General features: G+C 48.1%; 1 protein-coding gene across 6 annotated transcripts in view; it reads left to right on the forward strand.

The window, feature by feature from the left end:
• Window positions 1–18,154, forward strand: part of HSPG2 (heparan sulfate proteoglycan 2) — a 173,273-nt gene that overhangs the window by 102,233 nt on the left and 52,886 nt on the right. For 4 of the 6 annotated variants that reach the window (XM_056795621.1, XM_056795623.1, XM_056795622.1 and 1 more), the window contains 20 exons: window positions 539–802; window positions 1,258–1,341; window positions 3,695–3,787; window positions 4,322–4,402; window positions 5,685–5,915; window positions 7,086–7,199; window positions 7,833–7,960; window positions 8,193–8,279; window positions 8,641–8,699; window positions 9,204–9,371; window positions 9,577–9,687; window positions 9,971–10,071; window positions 10,186–10,366; window positions 11,370–11,495; window positions 13,958–14,110; window positions 14,314–14,456; window positions 14,880–15,006; window positions 15,647–15,798; window positions 16,004–16,154; window positions 17,618–17,769. In XM_056795621.1, coding sequence (XP_056651599.1) covers window positions 539–802; window positions 1,258–1,341; window positions 3,695–3,787; window positions 4,322–4,402; window positions 5,685–5,915; window positions 7,086–7,199; window positions 7,833–7,960; window positions 8,193–8,279; window positions 8,641–8,699; window positions 9,204–9,371; window positions 9,577–9,687; window positions 9,971–10,071; window positions 10,186–10,366; window positions 11,370–11,495; window positions 13,958–14,110; window positions 14,314–14,456; window positions 14,880–15,006; window positions 15,647–15,798; window positions 16,004–16,154; window positions 17,618–17,769 — 2,706 coding nt within the window. The remainder of the gene's footprint in view (window positions 1–538; window positions 803–1,257; window positions 1,342–3,694; window positions 3,788–4,321; window positions 4,403–5,684; window positions 5,916–7,085; window positions 7,200–7,832; window positions 7,961–8,192; window positions 8,280–8,640; window positions 8,700–9,203; window positions 9,372–9,576; window positions 9,688–9,970; window positions 10,072–10,185; window positions 10,367–11,369; window positions 11,496–13,957; window positions 14,111–14,313; window positions 14,457–14,879; window positions 15,007–15,646; window positions 15,799–16,003; window positions 16,155–17,617; window positions 17,770–18,154) is intronic. The other 2 variants (XM_056795625.1, XM_056795626.1) reach the window with 1 other exon arrangement.

Below are 18,154 nucleotides of genomic sequence, written 5' to 3' on the forward strand. Positions count from 1 at the left end.
TGTTTTTTTGGCAACTCTGTCCATTAGGCAATACCCATTATCTTCCTTGGATGCTCACCAATCTCCCTTTCCAGTTAGCAACACCTGCCCTCTAGGATCAAGCCAGTCACAACCCAATGGGTGAGGAATAGGGAAAGCAGAGGTCTTAGAGCCTTATTGACCCCTGTGGAGGTACCAAGAGAAGTCCTGCCCCTGATTCCCCTTTGGGTAATCTTGAGGCTTTGCAATAGAGAGGGGTACCAAGAAGGTAGCCTGGGTAGGTCCTCAGATTGAGGGGTGAGAATGAGAATGGAGTTTCTGAGTCTTGTTGATTTCTACAATCTTCTCTGTTTCTTTTGCCTTCTCTCCTTCCATTTCCTTCCTTCCTTCCTTTGTTCCTTTTCTTCTTCCTTCCTTCCCTTCCTCCCTCCTTTCTTCCCCTCCATTCCTTCCTTCCTTCCCTTTCCCACCTCCATTCTTCTACCCATCCTCCTTTTTCATCACTTCTCCCTCCCTTTTATTCCTCCCTTTTCTCCTTCCCTTTCCACCTGCATTCCAGGTGGATGAGGCTCAGAGACGAATGGATGCAGAGATCTGGAAGCTCCTCTCCAGCTTTGCTGCCCCTCCATCACCACTTCACCATGCCCAGGGTACCTTTCATGGCCCAGGTCATGCAGGGTCTACCCACCCTCAGCCTGCAGCCTCCCTAAAGGCAGTTCCATCTCCTCCTCCTTCCTTTTCTTCTTCCTCCTCTCCAGCGGCTTCCCTTTCTTCCTCTGCAAACTCTGGCTCTGGCACTTCTGCCAGGCCAACTGACTCTCAGGTAGGTGGTGGGCATCACAGCCACACTATGTCCTTCCTCTGGGACTCTGCCCTGCCCTGCTTCCCCTCTCCTCCTAACCCTGTCCACTCTATCAGGTATTGCCTGGTAAGTCAGTTGCAAGCTTCATGCTAGACCATCTCTACTAGCATAGTCTGAGGATCTGGCTCTCTTGCCTCCACCTCCCCCCTGGGAAGAGATGGGGATGCCTAGTGAACAGACCATATCCCCAGCACCAAGGACACCTCTCACCATCCCTTGGAGTCTCAGAGACAATTGCCCCTACCTCTATGTAGGCTTTGTCCCAGGGTCTGAGTCTTGGGAGCCCACAGTGATAGTAGTAGCTCTCCTCTGTCTACCTTTTGGGATTCTTAGGCCTTTCCTGAATCCAATAATGGCCCTGCCCCATCCTTCCCCCTCCTTCCTGCTCTCACTGGTCTTTCCACCTTCTATCCTAGTTCTCTCTTGCCTACAAGGCCTTCTCTCAGCTTCCGGAAAGCGTCTATTATTGGGAACTTCCTAGAGCCTTCCTAGGGGACAAGGTAATGATGGGAGGGAGGATGGATGGACCTCTGGTTTGAAAATTCTCAAGAGGAAGCCAGACTGTGCAAGATGGAAGGGTCTGGGACCCTGGAAGGGAAATACACTCAGGCAGGCTACAATAAAACCTGGACTTTCCTGTTTCCTTCCTGGTTTACTATCTGCTTATTCTAGCATCCTTTACTGGGTAGTTCCCAGAGACCCCAAGATAGGATTCCTTTAGTGTCTCTTTAATGTTGCTGTTTGTCTGTGCTGGCCTGGCTCAGATGCCCTAGGTCACCATTAAATCAAGGTTGGGTCTCTGAAAGGGGCTCTGCCCCCCATGAGAGCTGTTCCATGGATCCTAGGAAGACCCTAAGAGCATCCCTTGGAGAAGAAGTCATTCTAGCCTTCCCTCTGGGAATGGAGGACTGGTACCCAGAAAATGAAGATTAGGAAGCCTAGCCAGTCTCAGTGGACACTCCAACTGCCTCTGACCTCTCCAGTAGGAGCAGGTCTTGTGTCCAGCTGCTACAATTGGGATATAGCATCAGGCCAAGGGCTAAAGGGCCAATAGAAAGAAGTCAGTTGGTCTTGGTTAGCTGTGGCACAAGTTGGGTTCTGTGGGTACTGAGGGCTGGTAAATCAAGACATCGTGAGACAAAGTGACAAATGGTAGCCAGGGTGGAGGTGAAGCCTGCTGGGTCAGAGTGCTGTCCAAAAAATAAAGCCAATAAACAGCATCATTGCTATCAAGCATTTCTTTATTGAGTCCCAAAACCTGAAACTTAGATCCATTTGTTTGATAGATATAGGTAAGGCATCATCCCTGCTCTCAAAGAGCTTAAAATCCAATGGAAGGGGGATATTTAGTAGTATAGTGGATTGCCAAGATTTGGGAGGACCTGGGTTCAGACACATCCTAGCTGGGTGACCCTGGGCAAATCACTTAGCCCCCATTGCCTAGCCCTTACCACTCTTCTGCTTTAGAACCAATACACAGTATTGATTCCAAGACGGAAAGTGAGGGTTTTAACTTTTAGAAAAGAAAAAGGAGGAGAACCAGGGTGTGGGACAGACCAGGAAGGTCCCTCAGGGTAGGGTAAGATCATTCTAGGCTGAGGAGGTCAGGAAAGGCTTCCTGGAGAAGGTAGTGGAAGGGAAGGATGAAAAGAATTTAGACTAAAGGAAGGATGGAATGGGGTCTACAGAACCACAGAAACAAATTGTGGTGACACCTAAAGGTCATTCATTTATTCAGAAGCCATTCATGAAATGCTATCTGTACATAGAAAGGCAGTGTAGCTTAATGAATAGAGGGGTGTGGCCACAGTTAGGAAGACCTGAGTTCAAATCCTGCCTCTGATATATCCTGGCTATGTGACTTTGGCTAGGTCACTGATCTCAGTGCCCCAAACCCTCTTTAAGACTGAAAATAAAAAGTCTAGACCTGCATTAGTAGAGAGGTCCTACAAACAACAAGATGGCAAATTCAGTTAAAAAAATATTTTTGGAAAACTTAGGACCAGATACTGAGAGAGACACAAGTAATTAAGACAAGATCCTGATTTAATGGAATAGATAGTCGAACAGAGACTGCACACCCATAAAGAGTCGGTACTGCATGCTCAATGTGCTGAATAAAAATAAATTGTAATTTAATAATAATAATAATAGTCTGTGTTCCTTGGGTGTAGCCATAGTAGGTGGTTAATAAATTTATTGATTAGTTGATGTAAATATGAATTATTAGGAGCATGTGTTTTTATTTGGTTGGGGTAGCAATGGAAAGGACCATCCTTTCAGGCTGGGAGGATCATGGGAGACTTTAAGCAGAGTCTTAAAGATGGGTAAGATTTTGAAGGGGCAGTTAGGTTGGCTCAGTGGCTAGAGAACCAGTCCTGGAGACTAGGTTCAAATCTGATCTCATACGTCCTAGTTGTGTGACCCTGGGCAAGTCACTTAATCCTAGTTGCCTAACCTTACTGCTCTTCTGCCTTGGAACCAATACACAGTATTGATTCTAAGACAGATTATGGTAAGGGTTTGTTTGTTTTTAATAATATTTTGGATTATGGATAGTGGAAAATTGACCCTCATCATTGCTTCCAAGATGAAGTTGGACTGATCTCATCAACTTCTATGGGGAGATCCACTCTGTGTCCTCTAGCACTGATTGTGCCTTGAGATTCAGCCTCATAGGGGGGAGAAAAGATTCTTATAACAGCAGCATAGTTCATGCACCCAACCCACACCCTGGGCACTCTTACCCAGTTTTCCTTGACTGAGGAACTAGAGTTGGGATGGGGAAGAGTGGGTAAAGAGGTTGGAAAGGCAGAGCAGGGCTGGTGACACCCAAGGCTTGGTTCCCTGCAGGTGGACGCCTATGGTGGGAAGCTCCGATACATTCTCTCCTACACAACTGGAGCCCAGGGCAGCCCCCTCTCTGATCCTGATGTACAGATCACGGTGAGCTCTCCCTGCTGTAAGACCATAGGAGAAAGGGAGGGATTGTGGGGAAGGGGATGGTTGTCTACAAGGAAAGGGCTAAGCTCCCCTGGAGTCTCTTCCCTCAGAGTCTGCCTACACACCCAGGTGTGTATTAGAATGGGTTTCTGGGTCCTTTTGCCACCCTGGTGGGCTGTGGGCAGAGATCCTTGCTGTTCCCTCTAAAGAAAATGGAAGGTAGGGTGAACAGGGACTGGAGATATTAGAAAGCAACCAGTGTCAGTGCAGTCACTGAGAACATCTTCTCCTATCTCATAGCCTCCTAGTGTCCGAGGCAGAAGCTCCCTAGCTCTAGCACTATTCTCTATGGATGGCTTTGGACAAAACACTTTCAGTGTTTTGCATCTCGGTTTTTTCATTTATAAAGTGAGGGAGTCATGCTTGCCCTACTAACCTTGTAGGACCAAAAAAAGATGGAGGATGTGAAAAGGTTTTGTAACTATCCAGTACTGTAATGTTATGAGGGATTATTCTTATCCCACCATGTCTCCACAGGGGAATGACATCACTCTAGTAGCTACCCAACCAGAGCTGCAAGGCCGAGAGAGGAAGAGCTTCGAAATAATGTTCAGAGAGGTACAAAGGGACCAACTGGGCTTAGTCTAACTAAGACCAAGACCCCCAGCTCTGACCTTGATTCCAACCCCAACAGCAAATCTGAGTCCAATCAGATGTCAACTCTGATGTCAACCGTGATCTACCATGATCATGTTCCCCATTCTGATTGGGACCATGTCCCCACCTCTGACCATGGCCATAACATAACTCTATGACCATGATGTCAACTCTGACCATGACCCTGATCCCAACTCCAACCATAGCCATGATGCCAACTCTGACCATGACCCTGATCCCAACTCTGACCATGACCCTGATCCCAACTCTGACCATGACCCTGATCCCAACTCTGACCATGGCCCTGATCCCAACTCCAACCATAGCCATGATGCCAACTCTGACCATGACCCTGATCCCAACTCTGACCATGACCCTGATCTCAACTCTGACCATGACCCTGATCCCAACTCTGACCATGACTCTGATCTCAACTCTGACCATGACCCTGATCTCAACTCTGACCATGGCCCTGATCCCAACTCCGACCATAGCCATGATGCCAACTCTGACCATGACCCTGATCCCAACTCTGACCATGACCCTAATCTCAACTCTGACCATGACCCTAATCTCAACTCTGACCATGACCCTAATCTCAACTCTGACCATGACCTTGATCCCAACTCTGACCATGACCCTGATCCCAACTCTGACCATGACCCTGATCCCAACTCTGACCATGACTCTGATCCCAACTCTGACCATGACCTTGATCCCAACTCTGACCATGACCCTGATCCCAACTCTGACCATGACCCTGATCCCAACTCTGACCATGACTCTGATCGCAACTCTGACCATGACCCTGATCTCAACTCTGACCATGACCCTAATCTCAACTCTGACCATGACTCTGATCCCAACTCTGACCATGACCCTGATCCCAACTCTGACCATGACTCTGATCCCAACTCTGACCATGACCCTGATCCCAACTCTGACTAAGACCATGATCAACTCTGAGTTGAACTATGACATCAACTTAGACCCTGGTTCTGACCAAAACAAGAAGTCTGACTGATTCCAATGCCAAACCTAATTGATCAAACCTAATGATCAATTTCCAATTTGCCCTCACTACTCCATAGTCTCAGGCATCATCCAGCAGCCATCCTAACCTAATAATCTGACTTGGACAAAGAAGACAAGGGCCAGATTGGGGGTGGGGGTAGAAGTGTCACAGAAGCAGGATATAGAGGCTTCAAAACTTCTACTCACCACACTTCTTTCCCCAAACCAGCATTTCTGGAGGAGGTTAGATGGGCAGCCAGCCACTCGAGAACATTTGATGATGGTGCTAGCTGACCTAGATGAGATCCTGATCCGTGCCACCTTCTCCTCGGTCCCTTTGGCAGCCAGCATTGGTGCTGTCAGCATGGAGAGAGCCCTTCCTGGACCTGCAGCCGGACCTCGGGCCCTAGAAGTGGAGGAATGCCGCTGCCCCCCTGGCTATCGGGGGCTCTCCTGCCAGGTGAGACAAACAGCACTGTGATTCTGACCTTCTTTCAGGATTAGGAATCAAGAGACCTGTTTTCTGGTCTTTGTTATTAACTTGCTGAGTGACATTGAGCAAATCACTTGTCTCTAGGCCTCAGGGCTGGGGTTTTTGTTTTGGGTTTTTTTTTTAACCTATAAAATTACCAGTTTGAACTAGAACTCTAATCCTCAGAGCCATATTCTTTCTATATCCTCAGTATGGGGAGATCATTGTGAAAGGGGATCAGTAAAGAGCCATGGGTTATATATAGGATGAGAGGAGAGGATCAGTTTTAAGAGTCACTGAGAGGCAGCTAAATGGCTCAATGGATGGAGAACCAGGCCTGAAGACAGGAGGTCTTGGATTCAAATATGGCCCCAGATACTTCCTAACATGTGACCCTGGGCAAATCACTTAACCCCAGTTGTCTAGCCTTTACCACTTTTCTGTGTTAGAACCAATACGTAGTATTCTGAGCTCTGACATTTTCTATTCTTTTTTTTAGAATTATTTTATTTGATCCCATTATTCATTGGAAACAAAGATAATTTCCTTTTCCTTCCCCCTTCCCACCACTTCTCCCATAGCCGACGCACGATTCCACTGGGTATCACATGTGTCCTTGATTCGAACCCATTTCCATGTTGTTGGTATTTGCATTAGAGTGTTCGTTTAGAGTCTCTCCTCATTCATGTCCCCTCAATGACATTTTCTATTCTAAAGGCCCTCGCAGCCCCCACATTCTAGAGCTATTTTTTGGTAAATCCTTTTTTTTTAACCCTTATCTTCCATCTTCAATACTGTGTATTGGTTCTAAGGCAGAAGAGTGGTCAGGGCTAGGCAATGGAGGTCAAGAGACTTGCTCAAGGTCACCCAGCTGGGAAGGGTCTGAGGCCAGATCTGAACCCAGGACCTCCCGTCTCTAGGCCTGGCTCTCAATCCACTGAGCTACCCAGCTGCCCCTGGTAAATCCTTCTTATAAGAAGGCAGAAGCCAAGCTTGGATGGGGAGAGAAATATCTTTGCACCTGCTGACCATGAAGTTCCTCCAGAAGATCCAAGTCAGGGTGATGGTGTCTCTGAGCTAGAGCCTTGGGAATTTCCTTCCTCCGCTCTCAGAGCCTCTTCATGAACTCCAACCTGACCTTCTCTTCTCTTTTCCCAGGACTGTGCCTCTGGCTACACACGAACAGGGAGCGGCCTCTACCTGGGCCACTGTGAGCTTTGTGAATGCAACGGGCACTCAGATACCTGCCACCCAGAGACCGGGGCCTGCTCCGTAAGGGAGAGGGGCTGGAAGCTGGGGGTTGGGAGGGAGGAAGCATGTGCAGGAGATACTTGTGTCTGGGTGGTGACGGGAATGGGTCCGTGTGGAAGGCCAGCCAAAAGCGATGGATACCACCTGGGGGGAGCTGCTAGTTGAGTGTGTCACATAATTCTTGAGTAGGGGCAGCTGGGTCCTATAGTGGATAGAACATCAGATGTAGATTAGAAGGACCTGGGTTCAAATGTGGCCTCGGTGACCCTGCACAAGTCACTTAAATCCCTCACTGTTCTTCTGCCTTGGAACCAATATACAGTATTGATTCTAAGATGGAAGGGAAGGGTTTTATAAATGTTTTTTGAGTCATTTAGGGGTTACTGTCAGGGCAAGCTTTGCAGGTGAAGGAAGGGCTCTTTGTAAGGCATTGGAGGTGGGAGGTATCCCTGGTGGCACTGATTAATCAAGGGGATGAGCATCTGCGAACAGGGGCAAGCATGGAAGACTGAATGTAGAGTCGTTGGGGTGTGGGGATGAGGATCCATGGATGGCTTTGGTGTATGTGAGACACTCAGGAGGGCTCAGTGGGGATACAGCTTGGCACAGGATAGGGGGCGCAGCCAGGCCAGAGCAGGACCCCTCTATCCCCAGCAATGCCTGCATCACACGACCGGTGAATTCTGTGAACTCTGTGCCCCTGGCTACTATGGTGATGCCACCGCGGGAACTCCTGAGGACTGCCAGCCCTGTGCCTGCCCCCTGACCAACCCTGAGAACATGTAGGTAGCCTTGCCCAGTGCCAAGGGATATGGGGAATCACTAAACCGACTCTTGTGGTGGTCAGTTACCCCAATCCAAAGCTGCATAGGAGTCCCTCTGACAAGTGGACACCCCAGGACTGGGCAACGTCTAGGTGACTGGTGCCCAGAAGAGGGGAGGGGGTCATTCTGACAGGGGAATCCCAAGATAAGGGACTCACATAGGTCTGACCCCTGGTCTCCTGGGCTACAGGTTCTCCCGGACATGTGAGAGCCTCGGTTCTGGGGGGTACCGCTGCACAGCCTGTGAGCCTGGCTACATGGGCCAGTACTGTGAACAGTAAGTCTTCATGTGGCTTGAGGGGAGGGGCAGTTCTCGGGGTCTGGGTCCAAGAAGAGGCATGGCCTGAAGGAGAGTGAAATAAGAAGCGAAAGGGAAGGGCCATGAGAAACTGAAGGGGGATTCTAGGAAGATTCTTCTGGAGTGGAAACAAGCCCTTAACCCAGTTGAGTCCAGTGAGGCCTGGTGGTCTTTGGGCTAGTTCTACTCTCTGCCTTGTGCCCTTTTTTGTCCCCAACAAAGTGCTTGTGGCCCTAACCCGGCCCTGGGCAGGAGGCTGAACTCTGATCCCCCAGGCATCCCAGGGGCTCCAACCAGCCCTGCCGGGGATAGCTTGATGAGGGTGGCATGTCTCCTGCAGGTGTGCTCCAGGCTATATAGGCAACCCCAGTGTTCGAGGAGGCCGCTGCCAGCCTCAGAGTAAGTGGAGGCCAGAAGAGGAGGACACATGAAGAGAACTTCAGGGGGCTAGGGAATGGAGGGGTCCTGAGAAGGGGAATTAGTGGGTTGGTGTTGGGAGTCCTGGATCCAAGGCCCTCCTAGCTCTGATATTCTGTGTTCTAAGATTCCTCCCGGCTCTGACATTCTCTGCTCTAAGATTCCTCCCGGCTCTGACATTCTCTGCTCTAAGATTCCTCCCGGCTCTGACATTCTCTGTTTTAAAGGCCCTCCTAGGGCTGATATTCCATGTTCTAAAGGCCCTCCCAGTTCTGAAAATCTGTGTTCTAAAGGCCCCTCCCACTCTGATGTTCTCTATACTACAGCCATTCCAAGCTCTGACATTCTGTGTCCTAAAGGCCCCTATGGCTCTGACATTCCTTGTTCTATCAGTCCTTGATCCCATAGGCCTCACACTTGGGGACAGAAGTAGTAGAGTCACTGTTTAGTATTGGGTGAGGGTCACCTGACTTTCCTTCTCTTCAGCTGACCAGGCTCTGCTGGTGGTCCAGGTCCACCCGGCCCGGAGCACGGTGCCCCAAGGTGGCTCCCATTCCCTTCGATGCCAAGTCAGTGGAAGCCCCCCATACTACTACTACTGGACCAGAGAAGATGGACGGTCTATTCCTAGCACCACTCAACAGCGCCAGCAAGGTACCAGATGGCCCAGGATTCCCTAATAGGCAGCGGGTGGTAATGGAATCTTCAGTTCCATCAAAGACGGGCTGCAATTCCCTGAAACCCATCCCTACTGCCTCTGGCCCTTGTCTAAGTGTGGAAGGAGCTGAAGGAGGTAGGAGGAGGAGGGGTAGGAGTTTGGGGGCAATGCCATTCTGAGCATTCCCACCAATTCATCCAGGTTCTGAGCTCCACTTCCCCAGCATCCAGCCTTCCGATGCGGGCGTCTACATCTGTACCTGCCGGAACCTTTACCACGCTAACACCAGCCGGGCTGAGATCCTAGTCACTGGTGAGCACCCCTTGGCCCCCTCTCCTTCCTCCTTCCTTCCCTTCCTTTGCTCCTACAGTTCTGGTAGCCGATGGTCAGCAGTTTGTAACTTACTACAATTTCTCTTTTCCCCCTTCATCCAATCTATCCCTCCCTGCTTCCTTTGCTTCAGGGGTCAGAGTTTGGGTTGAATCAGGAGTGAGTATTCCTTGGAATTAGAATGGGGCTGGGGCTACAGTTTGGAACTAGGATCAGACCTAGGCTGGGGCTAGTACTCATCATGGCTCTCCACCCATTGGCACAGAGGCCCCTACCAAAGCCATCACAGTGACGGTGGAGGAGCAGACGAGCCAGAGTGTGCGGGCTGGAGCTAACGTCACCTTCATCTGCACAGCCAAGAGCAAGGTAAGGGGGAAGCGGCATCTCCTCTTGGGCACTGGGTCTAGATTGAGAGAGCAGACAATGTGGAGGAGATCATAAGTCCTGTGGGCCCCATCTGTCCCTCTCTGCCTCTCCTAGTCTCCAGCCTACACACTGGTGTGGACCCGTCTACATAATGGGAAGCTGCCTTCACGAGCCATGGACTTCAACGGCATCCTGACCATCCGGGATGTCCAGCCCAATGATGCAGGCACCTATGTGTGTACCGGCTCCAACATGTTTGCAATGGACCAGGGCTCTGCCATGCTGCATGTCCAGGGTATAAGCCCCCCCTTTACCACCACCCTCCGCCAATTCTGGACTCTCCTCTCGTCCTACTCACCCCTATCTCCAACCTAGATCCAGTCCCTACTCTCCTTTTCTCTTCATTCATAACCTGTGGATATATAGTAAATTTCTTGTCCAAAGACCTGAGTTTAGGTCCAATTTATGCCACTTAAACTATATCATCCTGGGGAAATCACATTTCTTTTTTTTTTTTAATTAAAAAAAATTTCTTAAACCCTTATGTTCTGTCTTAGAATCAATACTGTGTATTGGTTCCAAGACAGAAGAACAATAAGGCTAGGCAATGTTAAGTGACTTGCCCAGGGTCACCCAGCTTTGAGCCCAGATTTTAATTTTCCTTCTGGTACTCATCTTCCTCATCAGTAAAATGAGGTGGTCTTTGATATAACATTTAAATTCAAGATGCTATCTATCTCAGTTATTATTATTATTATTATTATTCCCAGCTCCCTAGCATCTTCAGGGGAATTCCTACCACTCTCTTCCCCCATGGTCTATGCCCATACATATTTAGTGGATTTCAGTTATTGTTTCGTTATTGTTATTGTTATTATTCCTAATCCCCAACACATTCAGGGGAGCCCCTACTTCTGCCTCCTCCATGCTTTACACCCATGCATTTTTAGTGCTATGTGGATTTCAATTACTATATTATTACTGTTACTGGTGTTATTCCTCATCCCCAGCCCCTATCATTCCCTCCCCTAGTGATGCCCATGTAGAGAATGCCCTGTGGACGATGATGATGGTGATGATTCCTGGCCCTCCATCTCTTTAGATCCCGTCTTCTCACTTTAATTATCTTCTTTCTCCCCAACCGTAGCCCCTTCTCATCCACCAAGGCCTTTCCTCTTCCTCTCTGACCTCCTTGGCTCTTTCTTCCATGTTATATTCCCTCTTGGCATTGTGTATCTCTTCCCTCTTGTCCTTGGCCTTGTCCTGGCCTTACCTGTCTGTCTTTTCTCTATTAATAGCCTCGGGAAGCCTGTCACCGCCCGTGGTTTCTATCCACCCACCACAGCTCACAGTGCAACCTGGCCAACTGGCAGAGTTCCGCTGTAGTGCCACTGGAAACCCAGCCCCCAGCCTGGAGTGGTCAGGTGAGAACCCTTGTGAAACCTTTTCAAGACTTCGATGCTGAGTACTGCCTTTCATTGTTGGCAGTCACATAGGGGCCACTTGGTACAAGGGCAGGAACATGAGATTAAGAGTCAGATTCCCTGGGTTCAAATCCCTTCTCTACCAGTTACCACTATTTTTTTAACCCTTCTATATCTTAGTATTAATTCTGACAGAAAAGCAGCAAGAGTTAGGCAATTGATGACTTCCCAGGGTCACTCAGCTAGGAAGTGTCTGGGCCCAGATTTCAACCCAGGACTTCCGTTCTCCAGGCCTGGTGCTCTTTCTACTGTGTCACCTATCTCCCCCTCCCCTCTGGGATTACTTTTTAAAAAAATAAAAACCCTTACCTTCCGTCTTGGAGTAAATACTGTGTATTGGCTCCAAGACAGAAGATTGATAAGGGCTAGGCAATGGGGGTTAAGTGATTGCCCAGGATCACATAGCTGGGAAGTGTCTGAGGCCAGATTTGAACCTAGGACCTCCCATCTCTAGGCCTAACTCTCAATGCACTGAGCCACCCAGCTGCCCCCCCTCATTACATTTATTCTAGTTTTTTAACTCTTACCTTATGTCTTAAGCTTGATACTATGTATTGGTTCCAAGGCAAAAAAAGTGGTAAGGGCTAGGCAATGAGGGTTAAGTGACTTGCCTCGGGTCACCCAACTAGGAAGTGTCAGAAGCCAGATTTGAACCCAGGACCTCCTGACTCTAGGCCTTGAGCTCTATCCACTGAGCCACCTAGCTGCCCTTTGCCAATTACTACCTATGTAAACTTGGATAAGGCAGTGAACTTCTGCTCTCTCATCTGCAAAATGAGGAGATTGGATTATTTTACTTCTGAGGATATTTCCAAGTCTGAATCTTTGATCTTATAACACTTGGCAAAGCCAGGACTTAGTTTGAACACGCTAAGGAAAAGAAGGTAAGACAGTTTTGTTTTGTTTTTTAATACTTACCTTCCATTTTAGAATCAATGCTATGTAATGGTTCTAAGGCAGAAGAATGGTAAGGGTTAAGTGACTTGTGTAATAGTTAAAGGAATTGTAGATGATTGAAGAGATACAGGGGATAAGAAAGGTTTTGTAACAGGGAATGGAAGAGTTGAAAGGATCGAGGGAATATGGATGCTGGTGAGGTAAAAGGAGAGAGGTACCCCCTGCTGAGAGGCTGTTTTTTTAAAAATGGGGTTCCTGAGTAATGGGCCAACTATGATAGTCTGAGGGGATGTCTTCTCTATTGATTCATGTTGAAGATACCCCAGGGTAGGTAAGCACGGACCCTCCTAAGGGACAAGCCTCCACCACCACCACCACCACCACCAAGGTTACCCAACTGGGGTCTGATAAGGAGGTTTATGGTTGAATGGCTGTCCTTAGGTTCTGCTCCCTCTATGTCCCCCTGGAATGATAGTTCTCCTCTTGTCTAACTGCAGGTTATTTAACTCAAGATGAATTTATTAACAAGTTTGGATTGGGAAAATATCAGGGTAGAGGGAAAAGGGTTTCCCTATACTTTTCCCCAGATTAGGTCTGAGTCTCTCAGCTTTTCAGCTAAGGCTAGGCCTCACAGACTGCTGAAGGGTTTCTTTTATTCATGTCTATGCTAATCTATGCTTGCTTTCTTAAGTTCAAAGTCTTAGCAGGAGATAGCCAGAGGAAGAATAGATTCTGACCTTCAGAGCTTATTGGGCCTGTCTCTTTGGGCTAACATCCTAAAGATCAGCCTTACAGTTTTCAAACTGCTCCCCTTAAATCCTTTTGTTAGATGACACGATCACAGGAATCCGGGTAGAACACACAGTTGGGAAAATCCAGGAATAGAGGTACTTCTATCCGTAGACAGGAAGAGAGTGTTCCTTCCAGTCTGAGGGCCAGGAAAGAGAGACCTCAAGAGCAACTGTCACTCTCCCAGACTCTCTCCCCCCTCCAACTATCATTGTTGTCAGTATCTTCACTCCAACTTTCCAACTGCTGTCTGTTCCACCTGAATGGCAGAAAGACCCAAAGTTTGATTCAGTTTTCCTTTCTACACTTGCCCAGGTTCACTAGGAATTATCTGAGGTCAGATTCAAACCCAAGCCCTCCTATTTTTGGCCTGGGTCTCAATCTACTGAACCACCTAACTGCCTCCTAGGGGGTGGGAAACTTTGAAGAGTTTTGGGGTTAATTCATTTAAAAACCTTTTTTATTGATTTCTTTTGTTTTTATATTACCTTTTCTTGTAAATATTTCCCTCCCTGATCTCTACCCAGAGAACTATTACTTATTACAAGTAATAATTAAAATAGGAACCTAAGTTAATAATAACAAAACTAACCAACCTAGCAGCATGGTCTGATAATATATGCAATATTGAGTGGAAAAACTTCATGGCTTATCTACCCTCTTGATGGAGAGAATGAGGCCTGGTACTGACCAGGCTTCCCTTCTTCTGACTCTAGGGGGACCAGGGGGGCAGATACCCCGGAAGGCCTGGATTCATGGTGGCATCCTACGCCTTCCAGCCACAGAGCCCTCTGACCAAGCCCAGTACATATGCCGCGCTTCCAATAGTGCTGGGCAACACGTAGCCAGAGCTGTTCTCCACGTGCATGGTAAGAGCTGGGATGAGAAGGCTAGGGAATATGAGCAGGGACCTACCTTGGTGTTATAAGCAAGGGAAGAGTTAGGGACAATGATGGGGCTGGGAGAGATGAACCCCAGAGGAGGAGAAGTATGAAGCTATGGAAAAAGGAATAAGCTTGGGTCCAGGGAAAAGGGTACCCCAGGTGGAACTCACTCTGCCTCTTCCGGTCAGGGGGTTGGATGCCCGATGTCCACCCACGTCCTGAGCAGACCCAAGTGCAGGAGGGCCACATCGTGAGGCTGAATTGTCAGGTAACTGGGAACCCACCACACAGGATCATCTGGACTAAGGAAGGAGGAAGTTTGCCCCCCAAGGTGAGTACTTCAGAAACCCCTTTTTTTAAACCCTTACCTTCTGTCTTAGAATTGATACCAAGTTTTGGTTCCAAGGCAGAAGAGTGGTAACAGTTAGGCAATGATGATTAAGTGACTTGCCTAGGGTCACACAACTAAGAAGTGTCCAAGGTCAGATTTGAGCCCAAAACCTCCCATCTCTACACCTGCCTCTCCATCCACTAAGCCACCTGGTTGCCCCTTTTTTAATTTTTTAAAAATAAAACCCCTTCCCTTCCATTTTAGTATCAATTCTTTGTATTGGTCCCAAGACAGAAGGGCGGTAAGGGCCAGGCAATGGGGCTCCTCTCTGCCTACCCCCCAGGTACACTCTGAAGATACATCCTCTCTCCTGCCCCATACTGTCTTGTTCTGTGTTCCTGACACGTTTCTTGGACTTCGCAGGCACGTGTAGAGCACACCATGCTGTTCATCCCAGATGCCACAGCAGCTGATGCTGGCATCTATGTATGCAGTTCTAACACCCTCACTGGCAGTGCCCAGGCCCGCATGGAAGTGGTGATTGTTCCAGGTATGGTGTATAAATGGAGATTTTGAACCCTAGACTTCATTCCCCAGAAGTCCTTGATATTTCCCAGAATTCCCTATATTCCCTCCTGCGTCTCCACATTGGTGAGATCACGTTGTTGGTATTTAACTGGCAGTAACACCTCCCATGTCCTCTCTTCTTGCATGATGTAGCATGAGCAGTGATGGTGGGGGAAATTTGAAAAATGGCTAACCAGCCATGGGCACATGGTTTTAATTTTGTATCCTCTTTATTCTTTGATTTATAATGATCCTTAATAAACCTCATAAAATATAATAATTTTATTATTAGAGATAGAATTTAATTTTTACAATGGGGTGGATCAGGGTTTCCAGGGTGCCCGGGCCAAAGTGAACCCAGGACTTCCCAGCTCAAGACTCTGCTTTCTTCTATCCACTAAGCCACCTAGCTGCCCCTAAGTGTCATCTATAGCCTATTACATGCCCTGTCAGAGATTGAGGAGAGAAGATGGGAGGGAGAGACTGTGGATCAGAAAACAGCAGAAAACAAATGTTAAAAAAAATTTTTACTCTATGTAATGGCGGCAGGGAGTTGGGGAGCAATAACAGATGGATCCTTCCTCTAGTCTAATGGTCTGCCCATTCTCCTTCTGAACCTCCAGACTCAGGCTTGATCCCCGCCATGAGGATCGAGTCTTCTTCCCCATCAGTGACTGAGGGACAGACGGTCGATCTAAACTGTGTGGTCACTGGACATGCCCATGCCCAGGTCACCTGGTACCGACGTGGTGGGAGCCTTCCAACCCAGCACCAGGTACTTCTAGGAATCTCCCTTAGGGAAGCCACGAGGATGCCGGGTAGAATATGGAGTCATCATTTGGGCAATGGGTGCTGGGACATATAGAGAGTGTAGAAGGGGCTGTCCTGAGATCCCAGAGCTAGGGACCTGAGACAAGAGGGCAAGGGGCACTCTCTCCCTGCCTTCTTGTCCCCTCTATCTCTTAATTCCCCCTGCTCAGGCCCATGGCACTCGGCTACGACTCCACCAGCTGACCCCAGCAGACGCGGGCACATACGTGTGCCGGTTCAATGGCCCCTCAGGACACCAGGAAGCCTTTATTGACATCTCTGTCTCCCATGCAGCCAGTCCTGACTCTGGCCACTCCCCAGGTGAGGAGCCTCATGATGGTGGGCCAGGCTGGGGCCACATCGTCCCCTGAGATACATTCCCTGGTCTGTCATTGCTTGGTGGCACAGTGGATAAAGTGCCAGGCTCAAATCTGGTCTCAGTACTTCCTAGTTGTGTAGGCCTTAGGCAAGTCACTGAAACTCCTTTGCCTAGCCTTTGCCCTTCTGTGTTAGAGTTGTTATTAAGAAAGAAAGTAAGGGTTAAGAAAAATTGCCATGAGTCAAGCATGATGCTAAGTCTGGGAATACAAATACAAATATGGAGGCATCCTTCATTCTTTCACCAAATGGACGAAAAGACCAAGGAAGAATAGAGAGTGGCTTTGCTTTCCTGGAAAGAGAGCAAATCCACTTGGGCCTCTGAATTGATTTGTTCCTTTTGAAACCTGAAGGGGCTTGGCAAATACTTTACCCTGTCATTCATTTATTCATTCATTCATTCCACAAACACTCCCTAAGTGGCTTCTGTGTTTAAGGCCTTTTGCTTCATATTGGGGAAGATGCTCAAGTAGCTATTGCTCAAGCCTTGATCTCTGAAGAGAATCATGGTAGAACTAGGAAAAGGACAAAAACACAAATAGCTGTGATCACGAGGAGCAGGGTGACAGGGCTGTCCCAGAGAGGCCCAAGCAAAGTGCTAGGAAAAATTCAAGGTAAGAAAAAATCTTTCCCCTTGACCCTGAAGAGTGAATCAGGGAAAGCTTCATGGAAAAGATGGCCTCTACTCAAGGTTTAGAAGGAAAGGGAAAGCATCAGTGGACACTTCTTAGAATGCAGGTGGAAGGCCATTGCAGGCCTGGGCAATGGGATAGAGAAAAGAGAGGGCAGGAAGGGAATAGGGGACAGTGGGTAGTCCAGGTTGAATGGATTGTAGAACCCAGGAAAAGTAGTCACATGATATAAACTCTGAAGAATAAAGAGGAGGGGCAGCTATGTGGCTTACTGGATAGAGTTCCAAACTACGGGATGGGGGTTGTCAGGAGGATCTAGGTTCAAATTTATCCTCAGATACTTCCTAGCTGTTTGTCCCTGGGCAAGACACTGAACCTGAAATGCCTAGCCTTTATTGCTTTTCTGCCTTAGAATCAATATTTAATTATTGATTCTAAGAAGATCAAGGAAAAAGGAAGGAAAAGATAGAAGGAAGGGAGAGACAGAGGGAAGAAGGATGGAATGAAGGAAAGAAGGATGAAAAGAAGGAAGGGAGGGAGGAAGGATGGAAGGGAGAGAGGGAGGGAGGATGGAAGGAAGAGAGGGAGGGAGGAAGAATGGAAGAGAGAGAGGGAGGGAGGAAGAATGGAAGGGAGAGAGGGAGGAAGGATGGAAGGAAGGAAGGAAGGACCTATGCTCTCATTGGCATTGCCAGCCAATCCTTGGAACCAGGTGCTGGGCACAGGGATGGGGGGGCCTGTGCCTAGCTCCCTGACCCACTTGTCTGCCCTCAGGCCCTGATGCCAGCTTCCCCATGAGGATTGAAGCTTCCTCTACAGAAATCACTGAAGGACAAACTGTGGATCTGAACTGTGTGGTCCCTGGACAGGCCCATGCCCAGGTCACATGGTACAAGCGTGGCAGCAGTCTCCCTGTCCGACGTCAGGTATGAGAGAAGACCTATAACAGACTCATAAGGGTTAGAGCCAGAATAAAATTTAAAGATCATTTGGTTTTATTTCCTCATTTTACAGATGAGGAAATTAATACTCTGGACTTGGAATCAGAAAGACCCAAGTTCAAATCTTGACACAGGCATTGACCAGCTATATGTCCGAGATGAATCACTTATCCTCTATCTTTTGCCATTTCCTCCTCTGTTAAATGGGAATAATAATAGCATCTATTTCCCAGAGTTGTTGTTATGAAGATCAAATGAGATCATATTTGTAAAGTGCTAGTGCTTAGGACTAATAATTCTTTGGGTTCAAACCTAGAACCCACTGACCCAAATCCAATGTTCCTTGCCCCAAGGTACAGCCTTCATCTGG

Source organism: Monodelphis domestica, chromosome 4 (assembly GCF_027887165.1).
Source record: "Monodelphis domestica isolate mMonDom1 chromosome 4, mMonDom1.pri, whole genome shotgun sequence".
Lineage (NCBI taxonomy): Eukaryota > Metazoa > Chordata > Mammalia > Didelphimorphia > Didelphidae > Monodelphis > Monodelphis domestica.